An 11,741-nucleotide genomic window follows, 5' to 3' on the forward strand; every position below is an offset into this window, starting at 1 on the left:
CTAAAGGAAAAGAAAAAAACATATGGAGAAAGAGATAGCGACTACAGCCAGGTCAACGGTCTCCCTCACAAGCCCAATAAAAGAGCAATAAAAATTGAGCATGCCAATGAATAATAAACACTTACAAGCCTCCAACCCTTGAAAAACTTCAATATAACTACGAAAATCGCCATTTTTACATCTCCAACACATTTGAAAATAATTTCTGACGAGGACACATCACAGAACGTCTAAAACGCGCGTAAAAACGATTTCAATGACTTAAAAACATTATTACAATGATCCAAACATAATTCTCAATGAAAAAACCAAGACACGGAATAATAAAATAATGTTAAAAAATACACATTGTTGGTGACTACTCCCTTATTTAAATATATATATATATTTATATATATATTTATATATATTAATATTGATATATCTATATATATATATATATATATTAATATTGATATATATATATATATATATATATTTATATCGATATAATAATTAAGTGATTGATTTTGCGCTACGAAACAGATACCGCCAAGAATTGTATAAATCATCTTAATTAAAGAAATAAATTATAAGATGATCAACATCATGATTTTAGGAATATAACTTTATGTCATTTATTCTCTCTCTCTCTCTCTTTATATATATATATATATATATATATATATATATATATATATATATATACATACAGGGTGTCCACAAAGTCTGGCTACATTATGTAGCCAGACTTTCTGGAAGCATCCTGTAGATTATGTAGCCAGACTTTGTTGGCACCCTGTATATATATATATACATACATATATATATATATATATATATATATATATATATATATATATATATATATATATATATATATACAGGGTGCCTTTTGTGGACACCCTGTATATGTGTGTGTGAATGTGTGTGTGTGGTGAGTGTGTGTGTGCACATAAAGTAAGGAGACCAGCCATAGCCCAAGATTATATGACAATCAAGAAATATTCCACAGCTGAGAACCCACTGCAGTGCACTAGAAAAGAGCTTGACATACCTCTCCACCGTGACTTAGTCCTTAATACATTGTAGGATACATTTCACTAAAGAGAACCTTCTGTTGATTTCAGAAGATTATTTTATGTAATTAAACTTTAATTAAAGGGTAAAATGCAAAAGTCAAGTATAATTATTCAACTGTGCTCTAAACAGAAACATTAATTTAGAACGTGCCCCTGTTTTATCAAAGGGCCTACTGTTTATATACGCCGGGTCATTCTGCTATGCGGTGAAAAAACTTGTGATGTTTTGGTCGAAATCTGACTGTTCCTTTTTGTCAGATTTTTTGGCTATCGCTTTTCGATGCTAATGGGAGGCATTTCGATTAAAAAAACCCACCTAAGAACACCTCCAGGCATATAAGTTATAGTTGTGAAAAATTAAAAAAGAACACCAGCATCGGAGTCCTTGGAGAACTGCCTCTTACTCTCTATTTCTTACGCACACATACAGACAAAGTGCCTTTTATATATAAGTATATGTACTATTTTATGATATATATATATATATATATATATATATATATATATATATATATATATATATATGAGTGTGTGTGTATATGTTCCCATATTGAACAATATTTAAGTAAATACTCAAAATTGAGAGTCGCCAACCTGATAGGTCCTGAACTGTCGTCTAGGCTTCAGCCTCTGCTCCATCGGCGAAATGTTTCATCCCTCTGCCTGTTCTACAAGTATTTTAATGGTGAATACTCTGACAAACTACAAGCACTTGTACCCCATCGACGTGAATACCCCTACAAAACCGACAAGCAGATAAATATCACCCATTCACAATTGAGATCCCTAGGTGTAAGAAAGCCTTTTACTCCAATAGTTTTTTTCCCTCAGAACTGCTAGACTTTGGAATTCCCTTCCAGGATTCTGCTTTCCCAACTGTACTGACATGCAGAAGTTCAAGTGTAATGTGAACAGACATCTTGCTACTACTCTCTCTTAATAAAACCCCTGTAACTTATGTTCCCGATAGTAGCCCCCTACTTCAAAATAACACTATGCCTTGTTTAGGGTGAATATTGAATAAATAATAAAAATAAAAAATAATAACAATTTATGTTTATACATGATATATAATATATGAGTGTGTATTAAACAAAGAAATGTGGAAGACCTAAAAATTGAACGTCTTGATTAATAATATGCGGACTTTATCAGGCGATAAATAATGTATATCGCAGTCATTCTAAGTTTTACATAATTAAATATAATACACTATTTACACTATTAAATATAATCGACTAATTAGTTTTGGAGTTAGTCCTATACATACAAATACATACAAATACATACACATATAAAAATACATGACAATATAGAAATACGTTTTCTGAACAGAACAGTTTTGCAGCACCTAAATAAATTTTTCCGATGATTAAACGATACGATGTGACTTCAATTAACTTCCATACTTTTTTGTATAGGCACTGGTTTTTATATTGGAAACATGAAACTTTAGTTCGATTCGAAATAATCTTCCCCGTCTGTAATGCACTTGTATCATTCCAACAATTTATTGAAGGTCCGTGGAAGTCCTCTTTTGTGAGCGTGTCAATGACCCTCGTCACATCCTCTTTCATCTCCTCAATTTTCTCATGACGTAAGCCTCCAAGGTTTTCCTTGATCTTAGGGAATAACCAAAAGTCACGGCGAGCAAGGTTTGGTCTATACGGAGGGTGAGGTATTGTCCTGGTGCCCATCTTGATCAAATAGTCTGTTACAAGGATAGAATTGTGGATAGGCATTCGCGCAAATCTTTTGCATCTTCAGTTTCTCGCGAATAATTGTGTGTACAGTTCCCACACTGACACCAAACTGTTCACTTATTGTCTCTACATGCACACGATCTTTATCCATTAAATTCTTTATTTGGCCAATCAACTCTGATGTTCTGACTTTCTTACTCCGTTCACAACTCCTATTATCCATCACATACTCCCTGCCTTCTTTGAATCTCTTATGCCACTCAAGAACTGTTGCTCGATTCATGCAAGATGGTCTGTAAAATTCCTTACATTTCTATGACCTTTTTTTTTAAGTTTAAAACAGAATTTTATTGCATATCGTGCTTCTAAAGTGTCTTGCATTTTTGAAATTCACCAGCTGTGACAATCAAGCTTTAGTGGGGTGTAATTCCAATTTCTGTTTTTGCTGTTCATTTGAACCTGAAATCATAAAAATTCGTCCGCCATCTCATAAAATGGCTAGATATAGCATACAGAATTTTAAATATTTTAAGACAATTTAAAATGCCCGTACAAAAAAATTAGAAATGTATTAAAGCCACATCGTTAATACAATACTATTTCTGTTTACGTATTTTATTTTAGCAATTTTTAATCAAAGTCAATTGCATGGAATGCATTCAACGTACATCTGAAATATTTTAATTATAAAAATTCACCCAGATCGGTTTATTGTTTCCAGGAAAAGTGGATTAGACAGCAGGACAGACTAATAGAAATAGAAATACGGATATATAAAAAAAAAACGAAATCTTCTCATGTGTTAGACGTGCTAAGTAAATACTAAAAGATTTATTACACTTTTTAAAATGCAATTATATAATAGACGATGGTTATTTATATAAACGGGAAAACATAGTAAAGGTATTTGCAGCTTCTCTTCCAATTTTCGGATTTTTAATAATGTCAAATCACACTTTATTTCCTTTTGACGGATTGATTGTTGCTATTTCTTCTGATGGGTTAAGAGCATAATAGATTCACTGATTGATATAATAACTATGTAATTGATTTTGCACTACGAAACAAATACTGTCACGAATTGTAAATGGCAACTGAATTAAAAGAATAAATTATAAGATGGTCAAAATCATAAATTTTGGGAATATAGTTTTTTATCATTTACTCACTATATAGCTCTGTAATTATATTGAGCTTCTTAAATAAGTTATATATATATGTTATAATAAAATATATTTTCACAAATATATATATACGAGGGGCGTGCAATAAGTAATGCCCCTGACACACTGCCAGTTGTCTGATCTAGCTGAAATTTTGTATGTGCAATGATTTATATATCTACGGGTTATGTGGAAATTTACAGCTCTGAACTAATTGTGGTTTCTGTTTTCCAGGTTTTTATAACGTAGTCAGGTGTGAAATGGAGCCTGTTGAATGTCGAGTAGTGATCCAGTTTTTGTATTTGAAAGGACGCACACAACAGGAGACTTTTGATGAAATGAAAGAAACTTATGGTGATAATGCCCCATCAGATGACCTTGTAAAACGCTGGCATCGTGAATTCAAACATGACTGAAGTCTGTGGAAACAGATCCCATACCTGGTCGCCCCCTTCTTTCATTGATTTCAAGGTTTAGGTAGGGAAGAGGTGAAAGTCAGAGACTGCAAAGTCAGGAGAGTAGGGGGATGGGGAGGATTTCATAACCACACGCCCGTGCTTCTGATCTGGCGACATGCGAGTTGTGGACCGGAGCGTTGTCCTGCAGGAGGAGGGTACCTTTGCTGATCTTGCCCCGCCTCTTGATTTTCCCTTAATTTCCTCAAAAGTTAAGCATAATAGGCTCCTGTAATTGTGGTACCCTTTGCGAGGAAATATGCCCTCACTACTCCGTCCTGGTCCCAGAAGACTGTGAGTATGACCTTGCCAGCGAAGGCCTGCACCCTTGACTTCTTTGGAGGTGGTGGGTCCAAGTGCTTCCACTGCATTGACTGGGCTTTGGTCTCTGGATCATAGTGATTGACCCAGCTTTCATCCTGTGTAATCAATTTTTTGAAAAACTTTAGCTCATCTTGATCTCAAGCACTCGACGCGTTCTCGCTTCTGGAATGGTGTGAGCAACCTGGGAATCCATCTGGCTGACACCATAAGCAAATGGTTATCAATGCTAGTTTCCACATACCCTGTACTAATCTTGACATCTTGGGCTATTTGGCGAATAGTAATGCGCCGATCTTCCAAAATGGCAGCCTCAACTTGGGGCATTATCACCATAAGTTTCTTTCATTGCATCAAAAGTCTCCTGCTGTGTGCGTCCTTTCAAATACAAAAACCGTATCACTGCTCGATATTCAACAGGCTCCATTTCACACCTGAATCAGTTCAAACACCTGTAAAACATAAACCACAATTAATTCAGAGCTGTAATTTGCCACATAACCCGTAGATATATAAATCATTGAACATGCAAAACTTCAGCTATAACAGATAACTGGAAGTGGGTCAGAGGAATTACTTATTGCACGCCTCTCATATATATATATATATATATATATATATATATATATATATATAAGGGATCCAATGAAAAACAAATCAGTGAAATTTTAAAGTCTTACCTCTTAATATTTTCCCTATTAATGTATGGAATTAATAGCAAAAATGTTTCAATAGTTTAATATTCTAAACTCGCTCACCTCAATAATTTTCTTTATTTGATATCAAAATACTATATATGATGAAATATATGCTTAAATAACACAGGATTTTAAATAATTCTTTTTTATAATGTAAAAATGAAAAACTCTATAAAACTGCATATAAAGTATATTGCATTATTAGAGAAATATTGCTTTACTTGGAAACAGGTTCTCAATCAAACTGCTCAGAACTGTCTGCAGTCATTGTACTTTTTCGTGAATCGGGAAACTCCAATGACCTGCAACAATTACTGCTTTAGGTTCTCTTGGCAGAAAATTGATGGGCTGACATTTTGGATAATATCTTTCATTTTGGCAACTTATTGTTGTTCTGTCAAGAGCAGCTGGAAGTTATTGGTGTCATGACATTTATTGATCTCTGACGTTTTCTGCTTGTTAAGGAGTTACTGGAACATTGCACAGGTGGACCTGATCTTTTCGCATCATCTGAACTGAAATAACCTTCATCACTATATCCTGCTCTGCTGACTGTAGCCAAATCACTTTCTTTGTTTCTTTCTTTTTCATTCGCATTATGCAAGATGTTTTCTCTCCAGATGGCTTCATTCAACCTTATGTAAATTTGAATCAACAGGACCCATGCAGCCTCTTCTGACTTTCTAACTCTGTGATTCTAGAACTTTTTATCTTCATCAAGCTTGATCGTATCCTAGGCATCAGCATGTGAAACTATAAATTCAGCTTCTTTAGCATCCCGAGTATTTGTCTTCCTGGAACAGTTCTTTTTTCAGTAATTTTCTTTTATTATGCAAGTCTTTCAATTTGATAATAATGTTGTAGTCATGTCGTGTTGGTATTCCGGCTTTAGCCCAGAAATTCAACAATTGAGATGTAGCATAAGTACTATCTGGTATTGAGAGTTTCTGATTATTATGCAAATATAAAAAATCTTGCGAGAACGTGGCACTTGCTAGGTAATTTACATTTCTCTTCTAATGCTATATACGCTATATGCAGTTTTATATAGTTTTTTTCATTTTACATTATAAAGAATAATTATTCGGATCATCAACTAATAAGCCAGACGTTCGTTGATGGTGTGATGTTTGCAGTTGGCAAATTCAGTCATTTTTCTGAAACGAAAAATCAAATATTTTTAATATGTCTTGATGATAACAAAAAATGGAAAGGTCATATTCAGTAGGATGGAACTTATTTTTGAAGTTATGAAATTTCCAATTCTCAGCCCAACAAAGTATTAAATATATTGCAAAAATCATCCATATAAAATATTTATAAAAAAACAAATAAGATTTAAAGACAGCTGGAAAAAGTCAAAGTTAGATTTCAAATCACATTTTTACTAATGTGCTTCCGGGGTTGATCATTTTTATATATCTTTTTTGTTTCTAAAATTCCATTTTTGAAGTAATTGCGTTCAAATTTAACATTAAGCTTAAATTGCAGAAAATCATATTAGTATTACATATATTTATAGAGACGAAAATAGCGGGTAAGACTAGTGAAATTATACAATATACATTTTTGTACATTACATAGGCACTCTAATATACATATATATATATATATATATATATATATATATATATATATATATATATATATATATACAATTACGTATATAAACTCAACCTGTTATGTAAAAAAAAAACTAAAACCTGTTATGTAAAAACAAAAATTAAAAGATTCATCTGCCTTACTTTTAATGCTAGATTTATTTATGGTGTCTTTTAAATTCAATAAAAATCCTCCTAAATTTGCTGATGAGGATACCGTGCGTACCAAAAAAAACTATATATAATTGTTCTACATAACTTCATGTATACCACAATAAAAAGCACGGATTTCCAAAACGATCGTACAGATAATTGATTTTGTTGTTGTTCCTTCTTATGAAACTGATTTTTAATTTAATTAAAATTTGATTTTTAAATTTTAAAATTTTTTTTTAATTTTCAAATTGTAAATCACATTATTTAATATATATATATATATATATATATATATATATATATATATATATATATATATATATATATTAGGGTAGGTCGATTTTTAACTTTTTTCTAAAAATCCAAAACCTTAATGGACCGAAAGTTGTGTCTATACCTATTGAATACTCATACCAAAAATTAGATCTGAGTCTTCAACGGTTTTTTGCGAATTTGACATAAAAGATTTTAAATAAATACGGGCGGAAAAACCCTCGATTTTGGTGGATTTAGCCTAAATATTGATCTCCAAACTAAATAATTTCAGCATTTAAGCCAAGAAATCTTATTTTATTTGATGGGAATATAATTTGAAACAAAATTATAAAAAAATTTCAAATTGAAATTTAAGCCCCCCCCCACTTAACTGCGCAGAGTTTGAAATGCTATTATTTAAACAGAAATTGTTGAATGTATTGACAAACATTTTTTCCTGATATGAAAATACAACAAACAATTATGGAAAAACAAATAATTATTTATTTTTAATATAAAGAATCAAAGTGTTCTAAATAAGAGCCCTTCGATGAAAAAGCGGGTCTTAATTGTTGGCACAAAACTTTCCCAAGTATGTACCGGTGCCTTGCTTCAAAGCCGTATACACATTGAGAAGCCTCTGTCACTAACTTAACAGCTCGTTCAACACCTTGGGAATGTGAAGGGAAATCTGGCAAGTCAAGCTTTTCGCCTGTTAACAATGAACTCTCTAATTCACTGTCAGAAAAGTCTTGTGCAAGTGGTGGCTCACAGACTCCATTTACTGACAAATCTATTAAATTTGTCCAGTGTAGAGCCTTGAAGTTGATCATCGGGATCTTTTTAAGTCTTTTCTTGGCTGGTTCCCCTCTTCTGAAACAATATAAAAAATAATTTGAGTTTAATCTTTAAATGCAATTTATACTGCTTTAATAAGATTTGGTGAAATTAAATGTAATCTTTAAAATGGCACAATAAATTGATGTAAGTTTTATATGAAGAAATATTAACTTACCTAATGGTCAAAATTCTTTTTATTCCCTCTTCTCTTACTTCAAGTTCATCTGATTTTACCATAGAAAATAACATATTTTCTGGCAGTAATGCAAAAGCATTATACTGACTGTTTTTAAGTGTATTTTTTTTTAATTTCAGTTGGTTGCTTCTGTATTCTCGGAATCATATTATAAATGTACATTTGTTGGTGGTGCAATTTGTTATTTTTTTTAATGTCAAACCAACAAATCGCATATACATTTACAATAAAATTGATCAAACTATGCAATTTGGTTGAAAGATTATGCGGATATGTCCCACGAGTCCATAGGCACATGAGCCTGATAGCCAATGTTAACCATCTAGCCTGGTTCAATGGTCCAGTTTTCCAGGATACAAATCTAGGGTCTACCTTACCTCTAGAAATCCCAACTGTATACTCGTAGAGCAGTCTTTGGTCACTACTTAGGCTATCCTTGTCTTCAAATTCACACTCCAAGGGATTCCCAACAGCGGAAAATGCTATTTGTGGTAAATTATGGCAATCATTTGCACATAATTTACCCAATGGACCACTGAATGTTGTGGGGCTTTTTGTGGTGCCATCTAAATGTTTGAACAAATCCCTAAATGGAAGTTCATTCTGGTGTAAGGAGCAACCAATAGTATGAAGATTTAAAAAAAAAATTTTCTAAAAGTGTAACCAGGCCACCTTCACAGCCTGTGTTCGCATTTGTGTTGTCAACAAGGACAGCCTTAATGGTGCTTAAACTTTTGAATTCCTCTAAAACATCAGCCACTTGCTCTGCAAGAACATTACCAGTTGCTCCAGTATCCGGAAGAATTCGGTGAGTCAAATATAGACTCTCATTTGCTGTTTCTTTTGTTATTGTGAGGTGACGTTCAGATGCTTTGTTTGTTTTTTTTCACAATTTGAAATCCATTTACATCCACTGATTCTTTGTAGAGCAGTGTATCTTTGTCTGTCCTCCCATCAACACCTATACAAAGATTTTCCATATTTTTGCTGTGGTTTTGATAGGCATCTGCGTTTACTTTAGCTTTTGCCCTATCAATTTTACATTTATCCATATAGATATTCTTTATATCTATATTAGGGCCATGGCCCTCAAATCCAAGAGCAGGGCATTGCCAAGACTGGCTCCAAGATTAGAGGATATATCACCCCTGACTAATTCAAGAGCAAACCTTGGAATTTTTGTAAGGTTATAGGGCACTTTGAGAGAACTATCTGGCTGTATGTAATCTGCTTCATCACTTGGAGAAGATGAGTGACTTAGAGATGTACTTGGAGAAACATGATCTTGAATAGATGATGTTGATTCTATGGGAGATGTTTTTTGTTGGATTTCTCTTTCTCCTTTTCTTTTTTTTATTGCGGTTTTATCTATTGGACCAAGTTGGAATGTGCCCTTGGGCCCTATTTTACTCCTTTGGTCTTTTAAATATTCTCGGTCTTCTGTAGGAACCTGGAATATCAGATTAAAATGAAATTTACTAAGATTAAAAATACAGTTTAACATATAAAATTAAAAATATTTTGCATGTAAAATAAAATGAAAAAATTGATTTAAATATTTATTTCAACTGTGGAAATGTTTTTTCTCAAAATTTACATAATTTAGACATTAAGTTATCCCTTTCATAATAAATTCAAAAATAAAAATAGAAAATAACTTACTTTTCGCTTCAGAGGGCAAGTGCAGATGATGTGCTTGGTCTGGCAATTTTCTTTGTCGCATTTGACATTAATATTGTCACAACTTAAAATGGGAAGCTTGCACGAACATGATGAAATATCAAATAATGTATCTATTTTTTCCTTCCAGAATTTTGTTTGGGCAGCAGGTAGATGTTTTCTATTTATTTGCTTTGCCTTCTGAAAGCAGAGCATATTCACCTTGACGACAACACTATTTTCATTTAACAAAGGCAAACGAGGGTTGACAGCCTTCCAAATATTTATCACGTCATTTGCTATTAATTTCGAAATACCATAACAAGAAAGGTGGGGATAAGTGTTCATTAAAAAATAGCTATATTGAATTATTTGTCTAAAGGTTGGTGGCTCTGTTTTATCCAAAGGTGATGGTAAACCTGAAAATTTAATTGCTCCTTTACTTCGAGTGGAAACTCCAGGGTTTTTTCCAGCCATTTTTAAAATTAAAATATCTGTAAAAAGAAACACACACACATATATAATATGATCAGATAACACACGAAAATATTTTTTTTAAATTGGAAATAAATTTCAAAATTTATTTAAAAAAATGTTTTACTTACCAATCAATACAGTTTAGTTCAAAAACTAATTCGTAAACCAAAATCAGCCTTTAAAAAACACTGAATTTTGAAATATAAATAAATGAAAATAATTATAAAAAGTTTAAATATTTTAATAGTTGTGTTTAATTTGTTAAATTAAATATTTTAATAGTATGTTTAATTTGTTAAATGAACTATTTTAATAGTATGTTTATTTTCTTAAATTAATTCGTGTGAATTCGAAGGTTTAAAAATGTAAACAAGGGGCAGATAAATACTACCGGTGAAAGTCGAAAAAATATCCAATAAATAAAACTTCTTTTACTAAGTCGTCATTTGTATTTGAAACTATATATTTTAATATATTTTATTTTTGTTTTTGGTCATTTTATTTAAATTAATATGAAAATAAATAATAAACTTTAAAAAATAAACTCTTTAATAGATTTTATTATTTTACTCTAGTTTAACCTCGGATTTAATTTTATGGATACATATTTCGGTGTCAGCGAAATTACGACTAAGATTGCAAATATTGATGTCTTTAAATTCAATTTCGCAAAAAAATACAAAATTTTGGGAAAAAAATTTTTGTCAGGTGATTTAGGGTGTTATTTCACAACTTTCCATCTATTGACCTATTTAAAGTTCCAAAATCGACCTACCCTAATATATATATATATACACATATATACATATATATTTAATCATTATTAAATAACCATTGTCTATCCTTGTAGCCATGTAACTAGTAAGGGTGCTGAAGGTAAACGTTTTGTCTGGGCTGACGTTATCCGCCTGATAGTCAGGGACCCGAACCTTGGATTAACCACTAAGGAGGCTGTCCTATCAGCAGGTGCAAAGTACTGGGGCTGCTGTATTGCCATTTGGTGAATGGATTCTGGACCATGCAGTAGCTTCTGGTGGGGCCTCTCGATGCCATACTAGTGGGTAATTGTTACGGCTTTACCTTATCATTAGCTACAAATAAAAAAAAACTCTTCGTTTCTTTTTCTCTCTTAATTTCCCCTCTCTGTCCTGCTCTA

General features: G+C 32.2%; 1 protein-coding gene across 1 annotated transcript; it reads right to left on the reverse strand.

Annotated features, from left to right (window-relative positions):
* Positions 1 to 7,542: 7,542 nt before the first annotated feature.
* On the reverse strand, positions 7,543 to 11,177 carry LOC145263074 (uncharacterized). The gene is made up of 4 exons (XM_080119940.1): positions 10,714 to 11,177; positions 10,112 to 10,602; positions 8,429 to 9,899; positions 7,543 to 8,286 (listed from the first exon to the last, which is right to left on the reverse strand). Exons 2-3 carry the CDS (start codon positions 10,583 to 10,585, stop codon positions 9,519 to 9,521), a joined length of 855 nt encoding a protein of 284 aa, XP_079976066.1. The 5' UTR covers positions 10,586 to 10,602; positions 10,714 to 11,177; the 3' UTR covers positions 7,543 to 8,286; positions 8,429 to 9,518.
* Between the last annotated feature and the right edge of the window lie 564 nt (positions 11,178 to 11,741).

This window comes from Euprymna scolopes, chromosome 38 (genome assembly GCF_053919585.1).
Source record: "Euprymna scolopes isolate OS-2025 chromosome 38, ASM5391958v1, whole genome shotgun sequence".
Lineage (NCBI taxonomy): Eukaryota > Metazoa > Mollusca > Cephalopoda > Sepiida > Sepiolidae > Euprymna > Euprymna scolopes.

What these genes read in the sequence shown, in the direction of transcription:
- LOC145263074 (XM_080119940.1), bottom strand. Translation starts at nt 10,585, where the DNA reads ATGGCTGGAAAAAACCCTGGAGTTTCCACTCGAAGTAAAGGAGCAATT. An exon ending in CTTGCCCTCTGAAGCGAAAA is followed by an intron (nt 9,900 to 10,111) that starts GTAAGTTATTTT and finishes CTGATATTCCAG; the next exon opens with GTTCCTACAGAAGACCGAGA.